Here is a 27589-nt window from a genome sequence, read left to right on the forward strand (position 1 = left end):
AGGAATATTATAGTAATATTATCACAGGGAAATAAAAAATATATATACCACAACATCACCATAAAGACACTAAGTATCACAGACACTGCAAGGCCATGTCGGACTATAAAGGGATATTGCAGTGATTTGTCTTTGCAGTCCTCATGCCATTGTTTATGCGTATAGCCTATTTGGAGAATAATTGTGTCCAACTTTATTTAACATGGTGCAGGATAAAAGGATAAACCTATAGGCAGCAGTCCCAAATGGCATGCACACTGAGTCCCGAAGTGGCAAGAGTCTGGCATGGCTCCTTGCAGGCAGCAGAGTAAGGATTGGGTTGTATTTTTGGAAGGGTGTGTTTGCGGATTGGTCGCCTTGTTAGGTCTGCTGAAATACTTCCACCAGCAGCGGCTGTCAGGAGATAGCTGGGTGGCAGGGACAGGGGGAGAGGGGCTTTTCTCTGTGGCCACCTTGGAAGCCATGTAAGATCCCTGGCTTGTCAAGACAAAATACAGAATAACCCATCCAGTTCAATGACGGGTAATTGGTTCCATTTTTATTTTATTTTTTTTAATTAAAATCTGACCTAACTTACAAATCAAGACATCTATAGAAAGTCCATGACTCTAATCGAGGATCTCAACACAGACACTGGAGTAATCTAAAGAAAAGACAAGGGTGGGAAAAAAGGATATTCAAGTTTCTGCAAAGTGAAGTGCGCCCCGGAGCTACATGGAAACGCTCAGAAATCCCCACAGCAACTCGAAAAGAAGAAATCCACACAAGTGCAGTGCCAAGGATATCTCAAATAATCTTTGATGTCAGGTAAAGGTGAGCTCAGACTGACAGAGGTTTTATCTTTAGCGAGGTAATTTTAAAAAATTGATTTACTTTCGGATCGGTGCGCTATTGGCTGCAGGAAGGTATGAGTGGAGGTCGCTTTGAGTTTGACGACGGCGGAGCTTATTGTGGAGGCTGGGAGGGGGGCAAAGCCCACGGCCATGGCATCTGCACCGGACCCAAAGGCCAGGGCGAGTTCTCCGGCTCCTGGAATTACGGCTTTGAGGTGGTGGGAGTGTACACCTGGCCCAGTGGAAACACCTACGAGGGATACTGGTCGCAGGGGAAGCGTCATGGTCTGGGAGTTGAAACCAAGGGACATTGGATTTACAAGGGGGAATGGACTCATGGCTTCAAAGGGAGGTACGGCACCCGTCTCAGTGTTGGCAGTGGAGCAAAGTATGAAGGAACGTGGAATAATGGACTTCAGGATGGATATGGCACAGAAACATATGCTGATGGAGGTGAGGTGTCAAATTGAAACTCTTCTTTTGATCACCTTTGATTAGGGAAAAAAAAAACATGATGTTAAAATGAAAATATTACTTTTCATCATGTGAATGTGTAGCTGCAGATGGTATTTCATCCGAATGGTTGTGGTTCACTCAAGCATGCAACACTGAAACCATTGAACCCAAGTGTTACCATATGGTCCACTGCACCATGCCCATTGCAGCCAGGGGACCAAGTGACAGATCAGTGTGGCAAATGGAGACAAGCCCTTGGATACTGTCATCATCATCATCATGTATTATATTATACTATTGGAGGTCCATTGATTTTAAGGTCTATGATGCCAGTGTAACTAGAGGAAAATGTCAGTCTGCTGCTGTCAATCAAATGTCCTATTTGAAATGTAACCCCCTGAGGCTGTTTTAAGCAAAACTATGCTCCAATTGTACCATGATTAAGGATCTGTTATTTACAGACCTGCTAGGTGATTTAAAAAAAAGGCAGACCAAAGCAAAAAAAAATCCATGCCATATTCATTTAGGTGCAACATTATGAGATATTTTTTTCATGCCAGGGTTCAAAGGATCCTATAAAATCATAACATTTTTAGGGAAGTTGGTCATTATGAAATTTTCTCTTGAAGCTTGTTCAGCAGTGTCTGCATATTTCAGCACAATGGAGATGATTCCCCTCCTTAACAGCTGACTCATCAGCTCTGGGCCCAGTCAGTCGAAGTTGTATTGAGGAGGAGGGTGGTGGTGGTGGGGCTGTGACCGTACCAGATGTCAGGATGTAATAATAGCCCACCAGCCTCCTGCCCTCCTGGCCTCACGGGCTCAGGCCCGTCACTGGAATCCAGACACATGTCTGTTTTAGCATGAGAATGGACCCCAAAATAAGTTAGCGGTGAAGCTATAAATGAATGGGTTTGATATTCAAGCTTTTCCAATAGTATTGAGATTTATGAAAGTCCAACAGAGATAACCAAAGTAATACTACTTATCCATGAGAGGCTTTCTGGCTCGAACTAAAATGCTTTTATCTGTGGTATAGAGAGAAAAGAAAAGAACAGAAAAGAATAGAAAAGGGGGCATCCTGATGGCTCACTGTGTGGAGCATGTACTACGTAATACTAAGGCAAAGTTGCAGCGGCCTGGGTTTGAATCTGGCCCATACACTTTACTGCATGTCATCCTTTGTCTCCACCATGACTGTCAAATCAAAAAAAGAAAGAAAGAAAGAATAAGTTAATGTACTGTCCCTTTTTCACTTGTCCATCTTGAAATCCTATGTGTCCTCAGGCACTTTCCAGGGCCAGTTTACCGGTGGGATGCGGCACGGCTATGGGGTTCGTCAGAGTGTGCCCTATGGCATGGCAGCAGTGGTCCGCTCCCCTCTTCGTACCTCCTTGACCTCCCTTCGCAGTGAACATAGCAACGGCACCATCCTGCAGCAGGACATCCCCATTATCACCACCACCAACGCCTCGGGTGAGGAGACACCTGTTACCACACCCACCCATTTAGGACCATCCCGTGGGGGCTTTGCCCTCACCCTCCAGGTGGACCCGGAGGCCATCAAACCCAAGAAGAAGGGCCTGTTCCGCAGGGGCTCCCTGCTGGGTAAGTTGAAAAAATCGGACTCACGCACCTCACTGTCCAGCCAGAAGAGCAAGATCAGCTTCTTGAGGACCGAATCTGCTCTCAGCTCCAACGCCAGCGACGCCAACTCCACCATCAGTGGAGACGAGAGCCTGGCTGGAGTCGATGATTTCCCCCCTGTGGAAGCCGACATCGACGCCACCACCACAGAGGTCTACATGGGCGAGTGGAAGAACGACAAGCGATCAGGATATGGAATAAGTGAACGGTCCAGCGGGCTGAAGTACGAGGGTGAGTGGCTAGACAACCAGCGACACGGGTACGGCTGCACTACCTTCGCTGAGGGAGGGAAGGAGGAGGGCAAGTACATGAACAACATGCTGGTGAAGGCCATGAAGAAGAGGGTGATCCAGCTGAAGGGAACTAAGATCAAGCAGAAGGTGGAGCGAGCAGTGGAGGGAGCCCAAAGGGCCGCAGCCATCGCCAAGCAGAAGGCCGAGATCGCCGCCTCCAGGTACAACACACTAGTGCAGGGTTGACTGGAACTATGTCTGTCTAGAATCCAAAAAAACATATTTCCCCACTTGTCTCTAGTGCAATCTATCTATCCAGATAGTTTCTGTCTTATTTGGTGAGGTTTCCAGTCTGTTGTGATCCATCCTGTCTCCCAGCATCCCAGTACAATGGAACTGAATAGGTATTGTTTTGTGGCACTAAAACCATCAGAAATTTACAATTGAAAAACTCAACAACCAAACCAAAAACAAAACAAAGTGTATTTATCCACCTCAATGAGTATGAAATCAGGGCAGACATATATTTTTAAGTGTGTTTTGGAAAAACTGAACAAGGAAGACTGCAGCAGACTCGAAACCCCGCCAAATCACACAGAGACTATGTGAATGGTTAGATTGCATTGATTGATAATAGCTCTGTAATTAATACATCAGTAGAGTTTAATTCAGAAATAAAGTACTACCACTCAGTTGCCTCTTTAAACTTCAACTGCTAAATCCCAGTAGGCTATTTATAATAAAGAAGAAATTGTCTCAAGATCAGTTGTTTCCTTTTCAAAGTTTTCTCAAAGCTCAGTTTCTACAGGGCCTCTGCACATGCTGCTCTGAACCACAAGGCCAGTGTATGAAAATAAATGAAGGCGATTGTTCAGAGGGTGACCACTCAGTTACATTAAGAAGATAATAGTAATAAAAAGAAATGGTTCAGTCAGTCACAATAGCCTGATTCCCTCCACTGACTCCCACTGCTGGTCGCCATATTTTCCATATTAAAGAATACAGCCAAAGAAAGTCATTAGCTCTACACAGTACTCTCACAGTTAAGAAATAATTGGACTAGTGGCTGAAGTAGCTGGCCAGTGTTTCTGTGTTAAAACACAGTATTTTAATGATGCTCAGGATGTCCCCACTTCTGAAACCTTTCTGGTTCATTACCAACGTGGCTTAAATCACACCACCACAAAACCTCTCAGTGACTATTATATTCTAGTGTTGTAGCTCAACAGTGAATTAATTTTCTCTCCTCAGACTCCACTCGCACTTCAAAAAGTTCTTGGATTTAAACTAAGTCTCAGACACTGATGACTGTGACTCTACATTTTGCATGCTATGACTTTGTAATGACGGTGGAGTGCTAAAAGCCTTTTTCAGCCTTTTCCTTTTGAATTAAATTAAATTTCCTTGAGCAAAATGAAGCAACTAGTTGAATGTTGTCAGCACAACGAACAGACTAACTTGGACTAACTTTTAAAAGTGCATGAGGCCTCTTTGCCCTCAGGTGGTCAGCTGTAGCAGTGTCAGATAACTTCTTGAATTTCTGGAAGTTTAAAGGACTGCACCAGCCAGAAGTCATGTAAAGTGACATCAGTAATCCACAGGAAGCTAAATTTCCTTTTCTTAGTGGTTTAAGGGGTTGGAAGTGGAGAGAAAAAGCTTTTGGCAGCAGGTTCCTCTCTGGCCAGAGTGCTCACTCACTGCTGTTGAGGAGCAAGTTTTGAATGCTGCTCTTAAAGTTTCCATCCAGTAAGATTTTCCATCAGGTGCTGCGCTTGACACCTGGAATTAATCTCTGCAGTCAGGCTGAATTTATGGTGGCATAGTTAGTGGGCACTGGATGCTTCTCTCTGCTGTAGCCGCAGTTTATGACTTAGGTTTACAAAACAGTTGTATTTTTATATAAAAATCTCGCCTAGTTCAAGTTTAAAGGACTCAGGCTCTAGCTCTGAAGACTTGGGAACCAATTTTGGCCTAGTGTTACATTATTTAGGACATCACTGGAGGTGAATGTTACAGTAATTTATTCACAATTTTTCAATAATTAAAACTTTCTTCATTTGGTGGTGCTTTCAGTCCCTACTGTTACAACATTCCGAAATGTTGGACCATCTTAGGAAAAGCACAGCCAGCCGTGTCAAGCTGAAATTACACTCAAGTTCAAAGGAGCAAGCAATGCAATGTTATCAGTTTACAGTTTACCCCTTGGCCTGATGACACAGAAAAAAGAGTCTTGTTGGCTTTCTCAGTGTCCTTACAGTACCGCTCCACTTGATATGGACCAAGAAAATGTTCAACAGAGATCTGGCCCTGTAGAGTGTGTCAGCTCAGGGAAATGTTTAAATTGCTGAGTGAAGACATTTAGACTTAACTCACAGAAAAAAAAACATGATATAAGCATGAAATTTGATGGCCGAGTCTACACTGTTCTCATTGTCACCCCTCATAAATTACATGCTTCTTTTTGTTCATTTCGAGTCTTCACTTAAACTAAGCCTTGGAAATTTTGCAAAGTGTCAAATTTCTCAGTTAGTGTAGAGATAAAAAAAAAAAAAAAAGCTTTTCTGTGAGTGAGTGTAGTGCCAGTCTCCTCTTCATCAGTGAAGTCGTTATCTTGAAATTCTAAGATTCATTCTACATTTATAATTTGCATTGATGGTTTCACATCCTATAAAGCAAATCTACCCTACTTATGACTGATTTTTGGAAACTTAAATAAACACTTTCACAAGTCTAACTTTGGAAAATACCTGTTGGCACTGCATATTGCCTACATAGCTTTTTTTGCCCCAGTATGCCAAGCAGAACCTCATCATTAAAGGTTATGAAGAAGTCAGTGAGCCATGGCATTTGTGTAGAATATGCATATTAAAGATTGATTTTTATCCACAGGGAAATCAAATAAATGCCATTTTTTTTTCTTTATAGCCGTGCATTAGTTAGTGCTCAGAGGTAAAGACTGTGTTAATGCAGTAACAAATACCTTTGGCTGCCACAGAGAATTCAACACAACTGGAGGATATTAGTACCAAATTAATAGGTTTATCTAACTTAACATACCGAGGGCAACGCAGGCTTCTGTATTTGATTTGTAACATGCCACAGTTCAGTTTTAATGTGAATAGGAGCAGAGTAAGACCATGATAGATCATGATTAATCACTGCCTTTAGAGACTGAGGTGAGAATTGTTTGATCGCACGACCGTCACCTGTGGCAAGTCTCTTCACACCAACTGAGCAATTTGTTGGAACAAATGTTTTTCTGAAGTAAGTTTGTATTATGTGCACAAGTCAGCCTCAGGTTGGTTTATAACCTTACAAGGCGGTAGTGCTTTGTCCAGAGTCATGCTCGGCACCTGAAGTAAGCCCAGTGTTTACAGCACTGAGGCTTGCACTGATGGACTGCAGACCCCTTCCCAGGCCAGATGGAAATCTAAATATTTTAACGCAAGGATAAGCAGTATTGTGAGAGTTATGGACCAGTCTTTCTTCTGTGATTGCTTTTAGCTCACCTACTTCATATCCTGGCCTTCTGCCTTCCATGAATAGGCATGAGGTAAATCCAGACGGCTGAGCGGAGCTGAGAATGGAAGCACCCTGGTGTTTATGTCAAGACAACTTTCAGCAGCACCTTGGAGACCTTTACCTCATCTAAAACAAATGTGTCTCTGTTTTAATGCATGGAACATCTGCACCAAATTCTTTAATGTATAAATCTCCCAACTGCTGTACACCTAGCTAAATAACGTGTGTTTATGAAACTTCTGCTCCTTTCTTATGTAAGAGGAGGGATGACAGCCAGGATTTTGCACTTTTTCCTGACACAAACCAAAGAGATATGACAGTTCTGTTCTTGACAGTGGTTTGCTCTCCCTTAATGATCATTTACAGATGAAGTCAGGGGTTATAAATACACAGGCAACCTGTACACTGGGGTGCCAGATCCAGTCTCCCCAAGTCAGGTTAGCTAAGAGTTCCCTGGCATCCAGTCAGTCTGCCAACGTTGTTCTGTTGCGTGGGCTGTCAGTCGGGCTTCTGGAGGACCTGGGTGGCCGGGACAGGGTGCAAATGACGCACAGACAGGGGCCCTGTAGTCACAGAGGAGCCCTGACTAAATATGGGCAGGCACACTCTTGCTGTATCACAATCACTAGGGAATGCAACAGCTGATTATCCCCCCCTCGCCTCCCGACGCTGCCTTTCCTGCCTAGTCACAGGCAGACACTCAGACTGTTTTCTTATGCTGAATTACAATGGCTCAACCCCTTTTTTTGTACTTTTTTTTTTTTTTTTTTTTTTTTTTTGCATAACCAAGGCCATTACTCACTGTTACACTGGTACAGCAAATCAAATCCTTGTTGAATCAGGACATAATTACACCTCAAAGGTCTGCTTGCCATTTTGCCTCAGAGAACTTTTTCTTTGAAGCAAGACCACCAAGCGCTGCAGGCTTTAACACCATCGCAAGTTAGGGTTCACAGACACCAGTCAGTCTTGCGTCAGTAGGGGTGTCAGATTGTTCCGTGGATATAAATATGACACAGCTCATAAGCATGTACTTGGGTATAAGGGGTTAGCGTATATATGTACCACACCTACCTTTAGTTGTGTGGCTAGGCTTACATGCTGTACTGCTGATATTTGCATTTTGTGTTCAGTCCCAGGTAATTGCATAATTTGTAAACAATTTCCAGTTCAGTTTTTACTTCAAGTGATGGCTGTGTGTAAGATCAGTTTATTAATGTCTTCCTCTCCTGATGAGAAACAGTCAGAGTTGGGAAAAAACTCAAAAGTGATGAAGGAAATTGATGAGATACGCTTTTATCTCTGACTATTTCTTATGTGACCTCTTAGCAATGTTGCAATTAGGGGATGCAATTAGCACATAGTATAAGTGTATTTTAGCAAAGTGATTTAATTATGCTGTGAAATATTGAGTCATCTTTTTATAGAAACTCAGTCACTCTAGTGCTCTCTCTCACTCTCTCTCTCTCTCTCTCTCTCTCTCTAACACACACACACACACAGACATGCACACACTTGCTATAGTTGAATAAGACCCTCCACAGAGATCCAGTGCCACATGCCAGAATGACAGAATATCTCTTGCCATCAGAAGGCTCCAGGACAACTGCAGCGTGACAAAAAACAGATGCTTGCAACAACAACCAGACGGTCAGAGGTGCACCGTATTGGAGGAAGAATCGTCTTTTACATGCAAATAGCATACATGCTGCAGTGAGATCCATGCTGTACATTCTGCTATGGTTACTTGCCTCTGACATCTCATAGCTACAGGTGTCGAAGACAGTTCTTTGACAACTGAGTCTCTTCCTACAGCTGACGTTTCATCACCCCTCAGAATACAACAGCGAGCGTCTCCTTAGGGGAGCCCTAAAAGCATATAGGGTATTTAGGTCACAGTTTCAAGTATCACACTCAGTTGCAGAGGTTTAAAGAGAGACGCTGGAGGGTAAACACAGACTGCGGTGTAGATGTACAGCTAAACCTCTGGAGAAGAATGGGAGCACAGGAGAGGTCCCCCATCTAATCTAATCTGCTCCTTCATTTGTTACATCTCAATGGCAGCGTTCATCACCACCAAGATGTGATTTCCACTTATTATCTGCTAAGGTAGCCTAAGTCTACTTTATGCAGATAACATTCCCGGATAATTAGTAGTTAAATCTTCTGCTGTTACACCAAAATCATTCCTTTAAATGAAAGCATGTGAGATGCAGGCGTCTACGTCAGTCTACAAGATGTGGTGGTTTTCACGTTGCTCAAGTTTGGGGTTTGTTTACAGCGTCTGTTGTTTTGCATGCTGCATATTTATAGTGTGTTCATGCAGAGCTGTGCTGGTGGAGCTGTATCCAACCATGAGGCTCTGATATTGTGTTTCTGTACCGACCGATACACTCAGCGGGCTGTGAGTGTTGCTGTAGCAGCTAGTCAGTTTGCAGGAACAAGCCATCTGGCAGCTACTTTTCTTCTCCTCGCTGATAAGGCGAAGTGTTTGATTCTGCTATTGTCATCCCAGCACATTCTAAACAGCATTCAGATGGGGCTGTACAATAAATATATATATATATATTTTTTTTTTTTTTTTTTTTTTTGCTGGTGTAGCAACAGAGGAGGCTATTGTGGTAGAAGTAAGCTTTGGGGTGGCAGGTATAGCCACTATGGAGGAATAAGCCATCTGTCGCCGTCCTTTCTCCTCCACCCACCAACTGGCTACATACCCAGCAGCACTGACTGGCTGCCATCTTATTAACTACTCAGCACACCATTAGGTTTTGGGTCCATCATGAACCTTTCTTCACTAATTTACACAAAATGAATGTGTTTTTGCCCATCTGTGTGTTGTAATTGATGCAATATAGTTAAATTGAACTAGTGAGAACCCTTGTTTGTGTGATCAATCTGTGTGTGTATAAACTAGCAGCTCAGGGGAAAAAAAGGTCTTTATTGCTGCATTATCCTCAGTGTAGGTTTTCCACATAACTCCATCCATCTGTTTTCAATTCCTGTGTATAAATATTCAGGGTCCTGGGCTGGGGGGTGAGGTTGTTGGGGGGGTGGGAGCCTATCCCAGCATGCACTGTGCGGAGGGCATGGAAATAGCCTGGGCACGTCCGCTCCACAAAATGACCACATTATGAAACACTGCAAATATGTCTAATAAATACACAAATCAAGTGGCATTTCTGTAATAACATACAGTGTGTGCTTCTTAAAGGAATACTCTAGCGTTTTGGACAAAATACCCTTTTTCAGACTTACCCAGACTGAGACAAGATGTTTGAATTTTTTTTTTTTTTTTTTTTTTTGAAGTAGAAGCACATAATCTATCAGTGAGTTGGGCCAATGATGAGAGCCACGTAGACTCAGTCATCACTTTATGCACTTAATCCTCACCTAAAGGGTTCTCGCTTAAATCAGCCATCCACAGTTTTTCCATAGTGCACCTTTAAGACCCACGTGAAACGTAAATTATTCTGTGTTCACGCAGTCATAAAGTCAGTCATCACTCAATAAGTGGTTGACTGGTTACTCATTTCCAAAATGATGTGTAAACTGATCCATCATGTTTAGCCATCCTTTAGTGGTCCTCTTTTAAGTGTGTGTGTGTGCATATGTGTGTGTGTAGGGGTCGTATTTATGGGTTATGGTTTAGTGGATGTAAACTGCACGGCTGCCAGTGGCCTTGCAGTTGTAAATAACAGCTGCTGATTAGAACGGACTCTGTTATTCTAGTCTACATTTTTATCAACCTTTTCAATCTAGTTACCCGCATGTGAGCGTGGGAGAGCCGGGGCAGGAGCCCCTGGAAGAGGAGGTGTTGACTGTGTGTGGACAGGTGGAGCTCCTCTATATCAAGCAGGGAACCTCAAGTGTCTCTAATTGTTCCAGGGGGAAGTGTCTACCCCACCGAGTCTTCAAGTGCACAGGGGGCTATTTTCAGCCAGTGTAGCATTACAGTATGTCAAGTATTCACAGAGTAATCACAATCAGTAATACTCCCAGTTAACGTGCAACAGATATATGTGGCATTGAACATTCAGCTTTTAGCCACAGGGTTTTTGTAAACACCTGAGGCAGGATGCAAACGGCCTTAAAAAAATATATATATATAGAACAAAGTTTGTGTTCTTGCACTGCATCTGAATCTGCCAGTCTGAAACTATTTATCCACACACTCTGAGACAGTGAGGCACAAAAGTGCACAAAAAGTGTTGAATACTGACAGCAAGTGTATGCCTTACTGCTGTGCTGTTTTGGTTACAACTCTTTCTCTCTTTGTCTGCCTCTCACTCTGTTTCTCCCCGCCCTCTCACACACACAGGCACATGATTACGAGGCACACTGCAACTCCCCAGCAATAACTCATTGTCTTGGTGGGGGGTGTTAAAAGCATAATTTATTTCTGTCCCAGTCTGGCCAACAGGAGAAAAGGACACCCTCCCTCTATAGCTAATAATAATAATAACTAATGAGCCATATGACTAGCTACGCACCCCTGGCCTTCATTTGAACATGATTGAATATTGTAAACAAGCACCTCAATGTGGAATTTTAGTCAGTCTTAAACTGGTTGTTGCTTTTTAAACCATCTTAAGTCTTCTTTGCTTTGTTTTATCAGCAGTCTTATGCCAGTTTGGTTGTGTGGGTGTAGTCTATAGTAAGAGGTGGGGACTTTCTCATTACTTTTTATAGTCTAGAAGTGCCAAAGTGTCTTTCTAAATAAAGAGGAGTGGAGTTCAGATGCAAGTGACAATCACTCATCTGTAAAAGTGTGACACTGTAATCATCCAGATCCAGTTCATTCCTAAAGGTTCACAGCACTGGCCTTTGGAAAAATTATATTTTCCTTTACAACTTGTATTTTTTTTTTTTTTTTTTTTTGGCTGGTTAACTCACACAGTCTGCTTTAATACATACTGCTAACTTCAATATCACAATACACCAAAACAATACACAAGGCTTGAAGGAACTGCCCACATATCAATGTGAATTCATCTAGATTATGTTTCTGTCTGTCTGCTAGCACATTAGGATGCAAAGATTGCACAAGAGTAAACAAGGCTGATAATAATGTGTATATGGTGCTGTTTCTGTCCCCTGCAGGACATCTCATTCAAAGGCCAAGGGAGAGGCAGCAGAGCAGGCCTCTCAGGCATCCAACAGTGAGTCCAGCATTGCAAGATTGGTGGCCAAAGAACTTTCTCCTTCCTTCTACCAGCCAGGTCAGTCACCTTTCCCCATCAAAACATGTAGGAATACACAAAACGCCCTTGCCAGAAATGTGCATAGTCATGGTAACACTCGAGTCATGTCATTAAGAAACACCAGAATGAATGACATGACATCTCAGAGCATTCAAACCCACCTGAGGCCACCACTTTAACTGAAGGTTTCTGTACACTTTGGTTGCTTGTGGTGATAGTTTTCTCCATTTTTTCACCCTCAACATAATATGTGCTCAGAGAGTGATACTTTGGGTTTTTGTATCTGTGGAATCCAAGAGCTATTATCACAAAATGCCTGATAATATGAAAACCATTCTTTAAAAAAAATCAAAATGGCTTTATCTTTCCTAGATGTCAGATATTTCTTTGCTGGTGATTTAAGACTTTAGTAAATGAGGTTCCAGCAACAAGTTGTCTTTATCTCCTTAATGCTAATGGTGTCAAAATTTTTCTAGTCAGAAGTTACACTATCTTTTCCATGAGACATAAATGCAACATTAAACCCTACAAATGTAGCATGCACTAAGAGGCAAATTGCTCTCACATCTAAATTTGATTTAGATGTGAAGTTATTAATGCACTTTATTATTAGATCAAAAACAAACACAAATCTCTCACCACGTATCTAGCTTTATGCTGTACTGAGTGACCCTGTATGGAGTATCTATGGCTTTAGCAAGTAGATCCCTGGCTGAGGCTCACCACAAGTGTAGTCACCTTCGAATGTCTATAAAAGGAACATCTTATTGGGTCGAAGGGATCGTATCAGTTTCCTTGTGAGTCTTAGGACACAGACAGTAACACGTTCACACACAAAAGCAGCGGAGCCTTGTATGAGGCTCTTGCGTTTTTCTTCCCTGCCTTCCCCGTCAGCAAAGGGCCTAGAAGAATTAAACTCATGCTGATAAAAAAGTAGCCAGCGCTGAGTAGCTGCCTGAGATGTCTGCGGCCAATGCTCCAAATGGACACAGGCACAGCCAGGCTGAGCTCTGCTATGCATTCTTCCATGAAAGATCTCTCACCAAGGAGATAACAGCAAAGACACAGAGCGTCAGAGTGCACCCTCTGGGTTATTTTCAGAGGGGAAAAACAGCACGCCACTGTTAAGCTATCAGATTTAATGCTCTGAAATTTTACTTTTGCTCCAAGGTGACTTTAATGCAAACTTTTACACTGTTGTTGCTGTGTTTATCTTATACACACAGCTATGTGATAGAGATTGGGATAAAAACCATTTGGACTAAAAATGATTTGTCGCTGACGCTGGGTATCATAGGCAAATGCTGCTAACATTACCCTTGGATGTAATTTTTGCATTTTTTCACTTCGATTATTTGTACTGTCCTAAGTACAAGCGCAGTATTCCAAGCTACCAAAATATGCCTTTAAGATGTAGTACATCTCTTTACCTTAGAAAAGGGCAAATGCATCCATTTAGTACATAAAGTCACAACTGACTCAAAAAAAGAAGAGAAAAACAAAGCAATTATCATGGTTGAATTCATCATTATCAGTGTAGTAAACATTTTGTGGTCATCAGCTATATCACTATTATTTCTCCTCCTTGTTACAATTAGTGGGCTATTGTGTTTCAAATCAACACCATCTCACATCCACTAGAATCTGTACTTCCTAAAAATGTAAATTTGCTTCATTAATATTCATCTACTGTTTATATGATCTCATATTTCATCAGAGAGCAAAAGTGATGATTATGGTTCTGGAGATTGTAATCTTGAAACAGTTATTGCCATAATTAAGGAGCTTTATATTGGAAAAACTCTGGTGTACTGTATCACACTGAGCCATTGCACAGTGCACACCATATTTATTTTTATCTCCTGTGACACAGGCCCCGAGTATCTGAAGAAGAGAGCCTTACAGGAGGTGGTGGAGGGCAGTGAGAACACAGACACTGTCATGCATGAGCCGCTGCTCGCCGAAGAGGAGCCCCTGCCCACGCCACCTGAGAGCCCACTGATGAATGAACTGGACAGTCTCATGCCTGGCTCGACCCCGGCCCGCACCCCGTCCCCCAGCCCGGGCATCACCAACAAGGAGGACCCCAACTTCCTCAGTCCAAGAAGCTGGAACGGAGACAAATCAAGTAGAGGTGTTGGCAGTAGAGGTGGTAGTAAACCCAACAGCAGGCCCAATAGTCGCCCCACATCCCCGTCAACTGCCGTTGCTGCTCCTGCCCCGGCAGCCCCTGAGGGCGGCCCCGCCCCCAGCAGCCGTGGCCCCTCTCGCACCCCCAGCCGACAGAGCAACAAGGCCGAGCAGGGCTCTGACATGGAGATCAAGCCCCTGCAGAAGTTTGACTCCGAGGCAAAAGCTTCAGACGCCGCTCCTGCTGCTTCTGCCTCTGTAAGGAATAGCCTCATCTCCCCGGATGAAGAAGAAGCACCGCGCCCCGCCTCCAAAGTGGCCTCCAAAGCCGTCGCCCCTGAGCCTAAAAAAGCTGAGCTCAAACCTGAGCGAGCACCATCCGTCCACGAACGAGCGCCATCCGTCTCTGAGAGCAAAGCTGAATCCAGAGAGGCGAGCAGGCCTGCCAGCAGAGTTGAGACAAAGCCATCACCAAAACGGGAGCCCAGCCCTGCTCCATCTCCAAAACCAGCACCTAGACTTGAACCTAAGCCGGTGGCCAAACCGGCGGAAGCAAAAGCCATTGTTGCCAAGCCAGTTCCCAAACCAGCCCTGAAGGTGGATCCCAAAGCTGAAGCCAGACTGAAGAGCATGACGAGCTCAATTAATGAGGTGACTGCAGAGTCCTTGGAGTTGGAGGTGAGATGATAAATTTTCAAACTGTCTCAAAATTGGTTAATTTGTTTCATCAGAAATTCCTCGGGTCTTGAGTGAAAAACATAAGTTGACATGACAAGTATGGAATTAGTCTGGACATCACCCAAAGTCATACCGCTCTAAGCTACAAGATCTCATCTACGGCCCTTTAATTTCATTTCTGTCTCCTTTGATCGAGTGCAGGTTAATTGCTGCATTTCTAAGGTGTCATATGGGATTTCGAGCAATGCGCGCTTTGAAATAAGCTCAGTAAAGACACGTTTCTCATTCTGATCAGTTCAAATTTATTGTTACAGGTGTTGTGCAGAGTGAAGAAAATAATGCAGTATAATCTTTTGGCAAGCTGTTTGAAGCTTAACAGGTGCCTAGGGAAGCGCAGTGTGTTTATTGTCAGCTGTTATTGTTACAAGGCACTCAGTGTTACATTGCTATCTGGAGCATGGTCTCTGTATTTGGGGAAGAGAGAACTGTAACTATCAATCAGTTCTATCATTAATTAAGTTTACAGCACATAAACAACTCTCTATTTTGAGGGTTTTATCCACTCAAAATTTTAAGAATCTTGTTTAGAGAGAATTAAGTATGGTGATTTTGATGCAGTACTGTTCAATAGATGTGAAAACCAATATGCACTTATTATGTTCATTTTGACTGAATTTACTGCTCATACTGTGAATATTCCTTTTTGCTCAAGGGGCCAAACACCATCATGATCTGCATGGTCATCCTTCTGAACATCGGTTTGGCCATTCTCTTCGTACACATTTTGTCATGAGACACCGCCAACCAACTCAGGTAATAAATAGCATTTTATTGCAGAAAGTGATACAGTGAAAATCCACAAGCATTATATGACCTTTGAGATATGCCCAGCCCTGCGTCTCATGCAATGAATGCATACTGATGCTTGCTGCAGAAACCATATAATGCACTGTATGTGGATGGATTTTTCAGTGTTTTCCTATCTAGTTTGCTCTGTTGGTTGCTTCCAGGTCACCAGCAGCGTTGGAGAGAGATGGCCTGCCTTTTCAGCATGGACCAGATCAAAGAGACTGCTGAGAAAAACAAAAGCCTTATAAGGATGCTCACAGCTCTTCCAAAGGTTTTTGTTGATGTGACTGCATGAGGCTCTGATGAAGCCCCTCACTTTTCAGAGTTTTGAGAAATATCTGGCATGCAGCTGAAGGACATTGAACGACTGAAGTGATCCAGTGCATCTGAATAAGATGACGTAGAAGGACTCGGGGCGCTGTGTTTGTATGTGAAAGGGGGAGCTGGATGGTACAGTATGTCTCAGTGCTTATACTGGAGAAGCAGGGTAGCACGCACTCAAGAAGTCTTGGATAACAGATGATTCATCTGAGTCACAGTGTGTCAGTGTGTGTCAACATTTTGCAGAAGGCTTTTAACTAAATCCTTTACTGGCACACAACACAGAATGATAGATTAAAGAAACTCAGTGGATAACTATGTATTGTAACAACATGCGCCATAGTGAACGATAGCTGCAGTTTGTCACTAATTATGTAATTGCTGGCTGGAGGAATGTGGACAATATATACAGACTGATTATTCTCTCCTATTTGCCTTGAGCTTGATAGTTTAGACACGACAGCACCAGCAGACATGCGTGAATGTTTGAAAAGCAACTTTTTCTATCTCATTGCTTTATTTATCTGCAGCGTCCAATGCCTAGGAAAAAGGGTTCAATATGCAAAAGTCTGTTTTCTCAATGTGTAACATGTCTTTCTGTGTTTATCATTATCATGAACCACTCAAGTAGATATTGCTGAATGTTAAAGGATATTGAAACTGTAGCAAACTGGTTGCTGCTGTAAAGCCAAGTCAATTATTATTTTTATCTTGATGCTCCTCACACTCCTTAGAAAGATGCCAACACATTATATTTCAGCTACTGTGCCTCCAACATCTGCATTTCAGACTGTGGCGTGCTGCGCTGTGCAGTTAATATTTCATTGAGATTTTTAATGAGTGCTTTATCAACTTCATTTGGAAAACACACCATGACATTATGTTACATTGGTTTTGGAAATGATGAACAAAATAGAAGAGGACAATAGAAAGATAATAATGAGTGTGATGGAATGCTACTGAATCCCTGTTGTTCTTCTGTGTATGTAAAGTATGTTTTTTTTTTTTTTTTTTTTTTTTTTTTGGTGTTTGTCATGCGATGCTGTTGGGCACCCAGTGGTTAAGGGTTTAACAAACGTATGTGTTTTGCTGTAGGATAAGCACGCAGAAAATGGGTGATCTAGCATAGACGATAGGAGTGAGCTGGGAATCTGTGAGCAAGTAAAACTATTTATTTAAAGCATTCACTGTATGTTGCAGTGGGTACACTAAATGTATGGATTTATATAGTAGCTGTAGAAAGTGGGGTTGGGATGCATTAACCTGTGAGCTATTGTGGCTTTCGTGGTTTCATGTACGTGTCAGAGTAGAAAACACATTTCACGTTGTTGCATTGCGTCGTATTCAGGGCCTATTGTGCTTTAAAGCCAAATATGTGTTTCTCAAATTTTGTACACATGAGGGCACTTTGTGTGTGCGCGTGTATGTATGTGTCTGTATTTTTGTACCTTTTTGAAGTGCACATCTTTTCAGGACTTTGTAAACAAAACATGCAATCCCAAATATTAATTTATTTGTTTCCCTATGGCATCAATGAGATTACCTCAAGATTGTGAGATGGAGAAAATGTAAAATGATTAACTCCATGTCTTACATTAAGTAGAGCACTCTGCAGATGTGCTGTGATTGTTGAATATTTTATTTCTCCATTGCTGTTACCCACAAATGGTCCTAATGAGTGATTTTCAAAGCAAAAAAAAATATTTCAGGTATTTTAGGTAAAATTGCTTTTCCAGTGGCTGAGGTTGCAAATGAAAAAAGCACAAATCAAACCACCGGCTGTGCATCATGTTAATGCAAAAAATCCACCAGTTCTTGATTTAAAAGCTATGCTTTAGTCACGACTCCCTGTTTTTACATTTGGAATAGATTTGTGCCAGATATTGTCTCTTATGTCTACTAATACAAAATGTATGAACTATAATGAATGCCAAGAATGGGTGGATGAACTTTCTGGTAAGTGCAATGACAGTAATCATATAGCATAGTGAAGTATAGTGGCCATTTTGTTTTGTCTGTGTTCTTAGTGCATTTAATGAAATATCATTGCTGAATTTCAACAGATGCATTTGTTTAGCCAAACCTGGTCAACATTATAAAACTGAAAATAAACTATTTTACAGCACTTGTGAATGTGTCATATGGTGAGCTCAGACGAGAAGGGAAAACTATTCTCGTGCTAATCTACATCAAGAAGTTGTATTCATATTCAGATTCTGCAGTTTTCCATAAAGTTCCAGTTTTGGCTTAGAATTCCTGGTGAGATTATTCTGGAGATTTAAAATACAATATTATCAAGTATCCAGCAGAAATTTGGTAGTGACTGAGGGAGCAAAGTATTTTTAAACACCACCTGTCTGCCTGTCTGAGACACCCCCTCCCATGGCCCTTCAGTGAATACCACGCCTTATTTTAGACCAGCACTGTGGACTAGGTCCTTCTGCTGTTCAGATGTGTAGGAGAGGGGGAAAAAACTCAAAAATTAAACAGTGGACAAAAGTAAACCAAGTTGTAAATCTGTTTCAGTTGTGAGAAGGAAGCTACCTGCCATTAGACACTTTGGACACTGCATTTGTTGTGAATGAACCAGCTTGCAGGTTAAATAGGTTGTACAACACTGCCCCCTAGCAACAAAAAACGATACTGTAGAATCAAGTTCTGCTGCATAGCCATGCCAAAAACGAGATCTTGCCAGTGTGGAGTCAATTTTATTTGCTCTGGACTCTTGTTAATTTGATAGTTGTGCCAAAAGATTTTAGGAGGGCAAGGTGTGGCACCAACACTTGCAATGTAAAAGTCAATCATGTACAAGCCACTGCCAGAGAAAGTTAATACTTTAACTAGTAGATGACCCATTACACAGGAATGACACAAGCCAGACATGGAGTGTAGTGTATTAAGATTGTTAAAAATTAGAACAAAGCATGTGCAGTAAGTTGACAAATTTCTCATTTATTCAAATGAAAATGAAACACAGAAAGGAACATTAGATTGTAGACTTTAGAAAATAAATCAGGGATATCTAATACTCCTCTCCTTCATCTTCCTCTGCCTCATTGGAATCAGCACCAACCTCCTCATAATCTTTCTCCAGGGCTGCCATGTCCTCTCTGGCCTCAGAGAACTCACCCTCCTCCATACCCTCACCAACATACCAGTGCACAAAGGCACGCTTAGCATACATCAGATCAAACTTGTGGTCAAGCCGAGCCCAGGCCTCAGCAATAGCAGTGGTGTTGCTCAGCATGCACACAGCCCTCTGGACCTTGGCCAGATCTCCACCAGGGACTACAGTGGGGGGCTGGTAGTTGATGCCAACCTTGAAACCAGTGGGGCACCAGTCCACAAACTGGATGGTGCGCTTGGTTTTGATGGTGGCAATGGCAGCGTTCACATCTTTGGGCACCACATCACCACGGTACAAAAGGCAGCAAGCCATGTATTTGCCGTGGCGAGGGTCGCATTTCACCATCTGATTGGCTGGCTCGAAGCAGGCGTTGGTGATCTCAGCCACTGAGAGTTGCTCATGGTAAGCCTTCTCAGCAGAGATAACAGGGGCATAGGTGGCCAGGGGGAAGTGGATACGGGGGTATGGCACCAAGTTGGTCTGGAACTCTGTCAGATCAACATTGAGGGCGCCATCAAAACGAAGGGAGGCGGTGATGGAGGAAACGATCTGGCTGATGAGCCTGTTGAGGTTTGTGTAGGTGGGACGCTCAATATCGAGGTTTCTACGGCAGATATCATAGATGGCCTCGTTGTCCACCATGAAAGCACAGTCAGAATGCTCCAGGGTGGTGTGGGTGGTCAAGATGGAGTTGTAGGGCTCCACCACAGCGGTGGACACCTGGGGAGCTGGGTAGATGGAGAACTCCAGCTTGGACTTCTTGCCGTAGTCCACAGACAGACGCTCCATCAGCAGGGAGGTGAAACCGGAGCCGGTGCCACCTCCGAAGCTGTGGAAGACCAGGAAGCCCTGAAGACCAGTGCACTGGTCAGCCTGAGGGGAAGAGGAACACACAAAATGTTCAGCTGGAAGAAACAGCAGCATCATTTACATTAAGAATCTGAAGCTCTACTGGAATCAGCTCCTCCTCAAGTCACCCACCAGTTTGCGGATCCTGTCCAGCACCAGATCGATGATCTCTTTGCCAATGGTGTAGTGCCCACGGGCGTAGTTGTTGGCTGCATCCTCCTTGCCAGTGATCAGCTGCTCAGGGTGGAACAGCTGGCGGTACGTCCCAGTGCGAACCTCATCTGAGGAGACAGGCCACATTCAAGTCATTTCAGGGTTTTACAAACTGAAATCAAGTGACAATGATTGGATCTATATATTCTGAGAGTTTACCGATGACAGTGGGCTCCAGGTCCACAAAAACGGCCCTGGGGACGTGCTTTCCAGCTCCAGTCTCATTGAAGAAGGTGTTGAAAGAATCGTCTCCTCCTCCAATTGTCTTGTCACTGGGCATCTGTCCGTCTGGCTGGATCCCATGTTCCAGACAGTAAAGCTCCCAGCAGGCATTGCCAATCTGGACACCAGCCTGGCCCACGTGAACTGAGATGCACTCACGCTAGAAAAAGATACAAAGTCACTTTTAAGAAAAACTCCACGTACAAAGTTTGAATAACTAAACAGAATGACTTCTCAGCCAGCTGAAACGGACGGACACTATCTAGCAGAGCTTAGGTGTCATTAAGAACCACAAATCACATAGCAGAGAGATAAAGCAACGCCTTAAGGACTCCTGAGGAGATGGTGGCTGAACAGAGAGGATAAAGGCTCTCTTGTAAAGCCATCAGGACATCATGACCAAGTCACCTGACAAGCTTCAAACTCAATTCACCCCACTAGACAGAGAGCCATTTATTCCCACGGGAAAAAAAATAAGACGATAACGGCCTGGCTGATTTCTCACTTACACATCTATTACCTATGGGAGAGTGGAATATGTAGCACCAAGAATAAATTCATATTAAGATCAGAGAGAATAGAAGGCAAAAAATTTAACACAACTACTGGCCTGTACAAATGCAGCTGTACTGCAGAGTTTAGAGGCAAAATGATGAGACAGTACAGCTACATGAGAACAAAGACAGAACACAAAGCCTCAAAAGAGTGTGGTCAGTAGATTTGGTTTGAATAGAGTCCTGTGGGCTTCACATGCCTTTCATGAGGCCTACAGCCACTTCAAACAGGCGGCAAAAGCAGAGGAATGTGGCAGGCACACTGACCTTCGCCAACTGGGTCAATGTGCAGGCAAGAAAAACTGGAACCAGGCAGCCTCAACTTGGCCTACTTGACTCTGATAAGCTCAAGTTTGGCATTTTAGAATAATAATCACAGAAATGTCACTTAATTAGATATGGAGTATTATAGTCTTCCCAATAACACGTGAAACCAGTACAAATCAATGAAAACTTCTTTTCTTGGAGAAAAAAAATGATAAGTGAGCAGTTTATGCTGATTCATTAATTAGTAACTAGGGCTGCCACGAGTTTCCATTCAGAACAGTCAAGCCTGAACCTGAAGCTCATCAGAAATTCATAACCAAAGCTGTTCCTGTTTTCATACTCACCATTTTTCTTCAAGGTTTAAAGCAGAGTCGAGATGAAAAGAAAAAGAGGAAGGTGCTGAGTCAACTCTTACAGGTAGGCCTTTATGAGTCCTGTGTAAGAAGTTATTACCCTGAATTCGGCTGGGTGGGGCTTTTTATACTCTCCGACCCGGAAAAAATGGGTCGCTGAATCAGATTGGATGAGCGTCACACCGGCTCGTTTCCTATTGGATAAACCAAAACAGTGAGGTTCCGCATGGGCACGGCACGAGGGACCGGTCTTTTCAGCAAAGTTGGGGGAAATAGCTGGAGGGTGGCAGGGGTTGACATTTGGCCAAAGATTGGTTTATGAGGTGAATAGCTCCCACGGGAATCCGGATTAGTTGCTGTTTTGTACTGCTTGTTTTCACATTCCTGTATTGGCAATATCTGGAGGGACTAGATTTACTGATTTGAGGCATTTCTTCTGTATTCATTTAAACCAGCTGCTGCTTATATATGCTGATTACGCTGTTGTCACATGTAACTTTTGGTTTAAGCATGAGTGTCTTGCATACACACTCTTTTCAGTGCAATATAAATCCTGTTTGACTTACAGTTTGAACCGCTGGTGGCCTGTATGTAGAGACATGTGGTCTGACACGCTAGTTGTGAGAGCACATGACCACAAAATTACCTCGCCCCCCTCCATCCTCCCCTGTCCGTCTCCATGTCTGCCACCAGGGGCCCGTCTACAGGAGGAGTGTGATTCCAGTTTCAGTCGCTAGATGGCAGCACGATGAGAATGTGCAGGGAAGACTCTTTCAGTCATAGGTGTGTCTCTCTCTTTCCACCTACACAGCAGTCAGCCATATCACTCTGAACCAAGTCAGATGCATCACTAAACATTTTCACAGAGGGTGCTATCATTATTATTTTTTAATCAGATCACAGACCAAATGGCATTCCCAGGTCTGATGTATATGTATTTTGACATCCTTGGAATGCACAGATTTGGGAGCCACTGGATTAGGCAGAACAGGAGCGGGTATTATCCACTGGCAGAACATTCTGTAAGGAATTCTAATCACTATGTTTTATGAATAAATACTGAATTAGTTTAAGAGTCATCCTGCCTTCAGCAAAAGCAAAACCTTTAAACAAAAGACAAGGCTTTTGGTCAAAATTCAAACCTCTAAATACAGACTAGCACAGTGGTTTATTTATAAAAATATTTTCTGGATTTATCTGTGATTTTACTGATAGTTTGGAAGAAAAAACAAGTTAAGATTATATGTATGTGAGTTATACCTGGAGAAATGATATTTATTTGTGCTTGTAAATATTCTATAAGCAAGATCTATGTGTGGGATTGTGTATAGTCTTTCATATTGCCATCAGCTATTTGTCTGTCTATAGTAGTAACAGCTGGCGTCTGAATGAGTATTGTGGTATCATAAATATGTCACAGGGGAGGGGTAGGCTATAGCAACGGATGAAAGAGGGAAAACAAGCAAAGATGGAAAATACAGAGGAACAAAATAGACTTCAAATGGAAAAGGCAAGCTCCAACAGGTGTGTCAGATGATAGGTTCTCACAGGGTCTCAGTGAAGTACACGATAAACAGCAACATTTTGTTGTTCAGAAATTTATTAGTAGACCAGAAATAATAAATAGTTTCTTTGCTTTCACTCATCAGCTAAAGACATAATTTATACTGCAAAGCAAATGATATATTAAGACATTACATTGTCAAATAAGATTGCATTGCTTTTAAAAATTGTGCTTTTGTAAGATTATTTAGGTATGTATGAGTGCAAAGATTTCACATCAAATTACTTAGTACTCCTCTCCTTCCTCCTCTCCCTCACCCTCAATGGAGTCGACTCCAACCTCCTCATAATCTTTCTCCAGGGCTGCCATGTCCTCTCTGGCCTCAGAGAACTCACCCTCCTCCATACCCTCACCAACATACCAGTGCACAAAGGCACGCTTAGCGTACATCAGATCAAACTTGTGGTCAAGCCGAGCCCAGGCCTCAGCAATAGCAGTGGTGTTGCTCAGCATGCACACAGCCCTCTGGACCTTGGCCAGGTCTCCACCAGGGACTACAGTGGGGGGCTGGTAGTTGATGCCAACCTTGAAACCAGTGGGGCACCAGTCCACAAACTGGATGGAGCGCTTGGTTTTGATGGTGGCAATGGCAGCGTTCACATCTTTAGGCACCACGTCGCCACGGTACAAAAGGCAGCAAGCCATGTATTTGCCGTGGCGAGGGTCACATTTCACCATCTGATTGGCCGGCTCGAAGCAGGCGTTGGTGATCTCAGCCACTGAGAGCTGCTCATGGTAAGCCTTCTCAGCAGAGATAACAGGGGCATAGGTGGCCAGGGGGAAGTGGATACGGGGGTATGGCACCAAGTTGGTCTGGAACTCTGTCAGATCAACATTGAGGGCGCCATCAAAACGAAGGGAGGCGGTGATGGAGGAAACGATCTGGCTGATGAGCCTGTTGAGGTTTGTGTAGGTGGGACGCTCGATATCGAGGTTTCTACGGCAGATATCATAGATGGCCTCGTTGTCCACCATGAAAGCACAGTCAGAGTGCTCCAGGGTGGTGTGGGTGGTCAAGATGGAGTTGTAGGGCTCCACCACAGCGGTGGACACCTGGGGAGCTGGGTAGATGGAGAACTCCAGCTTGGACTTCTTGCCGTAGTCCACAGACAGACGCTCCATCAGCAGGGAGGTGAAACCGGAGCCGGTGCCACCTCCGAAGCTGTGGAAGACCAGGAAGCCCTGAAGACCAGTGCACTGGTCAGCCTGAGAGGAAGAGGGACACACAAAATGTTCAGCTGAAAGAAACAGCAACATCATTTACACTGACAATCTGAAGCTCAACTGGAATCAGCTCCTCCTCAAGTCACCCACCAGTTTGCGGATCCTGTCCAGCACCAGATCGATGATCTCTTTGCCAATGGTGTAGTGCCCACGGGCGTAGTTGTTGGCTGCATCCTCCTTGCCAGTGATCAGCTGCTCAGGGTGGAACAGCTGGCGGTACGTCCCAGTGCGAACCTCATCTGAGGAGACAGGCAACATTCAAGTCATTTCAGGGTTTTACAAACTGAAATCAAGTGACAATGATTGGATCTATATATTCTGAGAGTTTACCGATGACAGTGGGCTCCAGGTCCACAAAAACGGCCCTGGGGACGTGCTTTCCAGCTCCAGTCTCACTGAAGAAGGTGTTGAAAGAGTCGTCTCCTCCTCCAATGGCTTTATCACTGGGCATCTGTCCGTCCGGCTGGATCCCATGTTCCAGACAGTAAAGCTCCCAGCAGGCATTGCCAATCTGGACACCAGCCTGGCCCACGTGGATGGAGATACACTCACGCTAGGGGGCAGAGAAGGAGAAGATTTAGGATTAAAGATTTGGTTAAATCTTAAATCTTGTACTTCTGCCCACTGAAACAATATGAGTTCTGTACCCCCTGAAAGAGAAACAAAGTTTCCACAGTCATCATTCTTGAATTTTTGCATTCATGATTAAAATGCAGGACCTAAAAACATGAATTCAACATGACCCAACCTCTAACAAACCTTTTCATGCCAAGGGCACAGAAACTAAAAACACTTTATTCGATAATCTTTGATTAACAAAACTATGAGGAACCACAGATCCTACAAATTATTTGGTATTTGTGAAACCAATGCTGTTTGTGAAAAGCTTTCTACTATTAGGTAGGCTGGTTTGCATTATAACAAGCCTATAATCTGTTTTGTAGCAATCTTCCCATACATTTTCTGCTGATCTCTGCTGTGACATAAGACTATGCATACTGCGCACATAGGCTGCTTACTGGGCTAGAGGATTATCTAGGTCACACATGTTGTAGGAGACTGTCTCTAAAATATAAGACTCCAGCTTCCATTATTCTCAACTGGCACTATGTGCCCTTGAATTTTTACATTCTTTTCCGATATAAATAGAAAACAGGCTGACAAACTGGCAACATATTTAGTAGCAGCCAGTGGTAAACAAACGGTGTCTAATCTGATTTGAAGAGCTATGTGGGAGGAGGATTAAGTCTTTCAGTGGAGGTACATGCCATTGATTAAATATACGAAAATCAAATGAATTTCCATTCACTTAAAAATAGGTAGACTGAAAATCAGTTATGCGGAGCCATTTATAAATAAGATACAATTTATAACGAGGCTGTAATGTTATAACAGGTGAAAATGGATTTAAAAAAATGTCAAAAGAACGTCACTCCCTTTTCCTAAACTCTTAATACAAATTACATTTTCAAGGTAACAAATCTGGGGAAGCGTTCATGAATTGAGTAAATAAATTGTGCTTACCATGCTTGCTTGTCGGGATTATTCAATGTAATGAGACAAGACGCAGGAGTGTCTGCTGCTGAGGTGCGCGGTGACTGGAGCTGACCTGCTGACGCACCGCGCTCTGCCTGCTGAGGAGGGCAAGGTGAAGTGCGCAAAACTCCCCATCTGTCGCAATAAGCCGCCTCCTAACTTCATTAAGGACCCCCGGGGAAACTGTGTCCCCCCCAAATCCCCTGCTGAAAAGATTTGATATGATGCGGTGCAGAGTTAAATACATAATGCAGGTAAGAGCAATGGGGTATGAGAACTGTTTCCTTTTATGGTGACAGTTTTGAGTCCTAATTTCTAGATAGTGACATAACACTGAAATAAAACTGTATGTAGCGCATTTTAATAGGAATCCTATGGGACCACCACGAGTTGGGAGGATCATAATGTTGTGAAACACTGCCCTCCTCGGTTGAATTTTTGATGTGCTTTTGAAGCCGGCTATGAATGCCATGTTGTTGGCTGTCTTCTTAACCACAGCTGAACCACCTCTCAGTGAATTTGATCTGAAAAGCCTCTGGAGAAAGACTTCTAGCCTCCTGTTAACATGAGTAGCCTATATTATGTCAGTGCAGTGGTTTTCAAAGTGGAGTCCGGGGACTCCCAGGGGTCCTTAAGAGGCCTCTGTGTGGCCCTCAGCAAAATCAGTAATAGTTTGATAACACCATAATTTAATTCACTAAAAACTGATACAACATACAAAAACGTGAGAGATTGTTGTAAAATCAAGTTTTAATCTCACTGCTTTGAATCTATGTGTCAGTGTTATGGCATCTATACATTTTAATACTTACCACAAGCCAAATTATCAAGGTTCAGTGGGGCAAAACCATTTCAAAAGGGGGTCCATGGCTTAATGAAAGTCAATTAGGGGGTCCAGAACCTTAAAAGTTTGAAACCCCCATGGCTTAGTGAAGTGTTTAATTGATCAACAGGTAGGTCTAGTTCAAGCTGCTCCTGGTGTTTTTTGCTGAGCTGGATGACAAAATAATATCATTGGGTTAATCTGCAAAGTTATGGTGAGGACCAGTGAAAAAGGCAAGGAGCAGAAGCATCTTTAAAAATTCAGTGCCAGACAAAGTAATTGGTGGTCTGAGCTGGGGGTTTTTCTGTTGCTGGCCGCAGCCAGGCAGAGATGGTCTGATGTTGGTGGCTCTATGGGAAAACTGATGCTCGTAGACCAGCTAATATCAAAGTGCCCAAAATATGATGAAGCTGGCCTCCTGCTAAACCAGCATATTTATTTATTTAGTAATTTATTCATTAATTTCAGTCAGAGCATGGCCTGCATTAGGTTGGCTGGTCCAGGCTATTTTTTAAGCAGTGGAGGTTATGTAATGTTATGAAGATTAGCTGTAAAAACAAAAACAAAAAGTCATTGCTATTGATATTTTTCTGGATATTTTGATAGGGTCTCTTCTTTGCCATTCAAGTTTGCCAGTGCTCTGGAGAAAAATAATACAGAAAAACATGTTTCTTTGAATGTTCAGATTTGAGCTAGACTGACCCACCTGAGCCCAGCTGCCCTGTTATTTCATTTGGGAAACAGTTCACCCATTTCCACAAGCTGAAACCACACACTTTTATCATGTAAATTCATAGAACACTATATTGTAGATTGGGGCAAAGTGATGGATGTAGGTTACATAAAAACTTTCTATAATGATACTCATTTTTTATACCTGTCGCTCTTCTCTTTACAGTGATGACCAGCTCATAGTAATGCCATTTTAAAATCTCACCTTTCATTTTAGATGACAAGATTCGATTTTTTTTTTCTTTGATGCCC

General features: G+C 43.0%; 2 protein-coding genes across 5 annotated transcripts; one reads left to right on the forward strand and one right to left on the reverse strand.

The window, feature by feature from the left end:
- The first annotated feature begins 885 nt into the window (after positions 1-885).
- jph2 (junctophilin 2) lies at positions 886-16023 on the forward strand. The gene is made up of 6 exons (XM_030055948.1): positions 886-1286; positions 2577-3390; positions 11795-11913; positions 13769-14703; positions 15416-15516; positions 15714-16023. Exons 1-5 carry the CDS (start codon positions 908-910, stop codon positions 15494-15496), a joined length of 2328 nt encoding a protein of 775 aa, XP_029911808.1. The 5' UTR covers positions 886-907; the 3' UTR covers positions 15497-15516; positions 15714-16023.
- A 2777-nt stretch (positions 16024-18800) lies between these two features.
- On the reverse strand, positions 18801-25903 carry LOC115362314 (tubulin alpha-1B chain). Of its 4 annotated transcripts, XM_030056188.1 has the most exons (6): positions 25771-25887; positions 24894-24896; positions 24577-24799; positions 24337-24485; positions 23302-24228; positions 18801-18946 (listed from the first exon to the last, which is right to left on the reverse strand). In XM_030056188.1, the coding sequence occupies exons 1-6, from the start codon at positions 25771-25773 to the stop codon at positions 18896-18898; spliced, it is 1356 nt and encodes a 451-aa protein (XP_029912048.1). In that variant the 5' UTR covers positions 25774-25887; the 3' UTR covers positions 18801-18895. The 4 variants fall into 4 exon arrangements, with proteins under 4 accessions (XP_029912048.1, XP_029912049.1, XP_029912046.1 ...); XM_030056186.1 differs by lacking the exon at positions 18801-18946 and having other exon boundaries at positions 23039-24228; positions 25771-25886; XM_030056189.1 differs by lacking the exons at positions 23302-24228; positions 24337-24485; positions 24577-24799; positions 24894-24896; positions 25771-25887 and adding exons at positions 19982-20130; positions 20222-20444; positions 21450-21580 and having other exon boundaries at positions 18801-19873.
- Positions 25904-27589: the final 1686 nt, after the last annotated feature.

This window comes from Myripristis murdjan, chromosome 7 (assembly GCF_902150065.1).
Source record: "Myripristis murdjan chromosome 7, fMyrMur1.1, whole genome shotgun sequence".
Taxonomy (NCBI): Eukaryota; Metazoa; Chordata; class Actinopteri; order Holocentriformes; family Holocentridae; genus Myripristis; species Myripristis murdjan.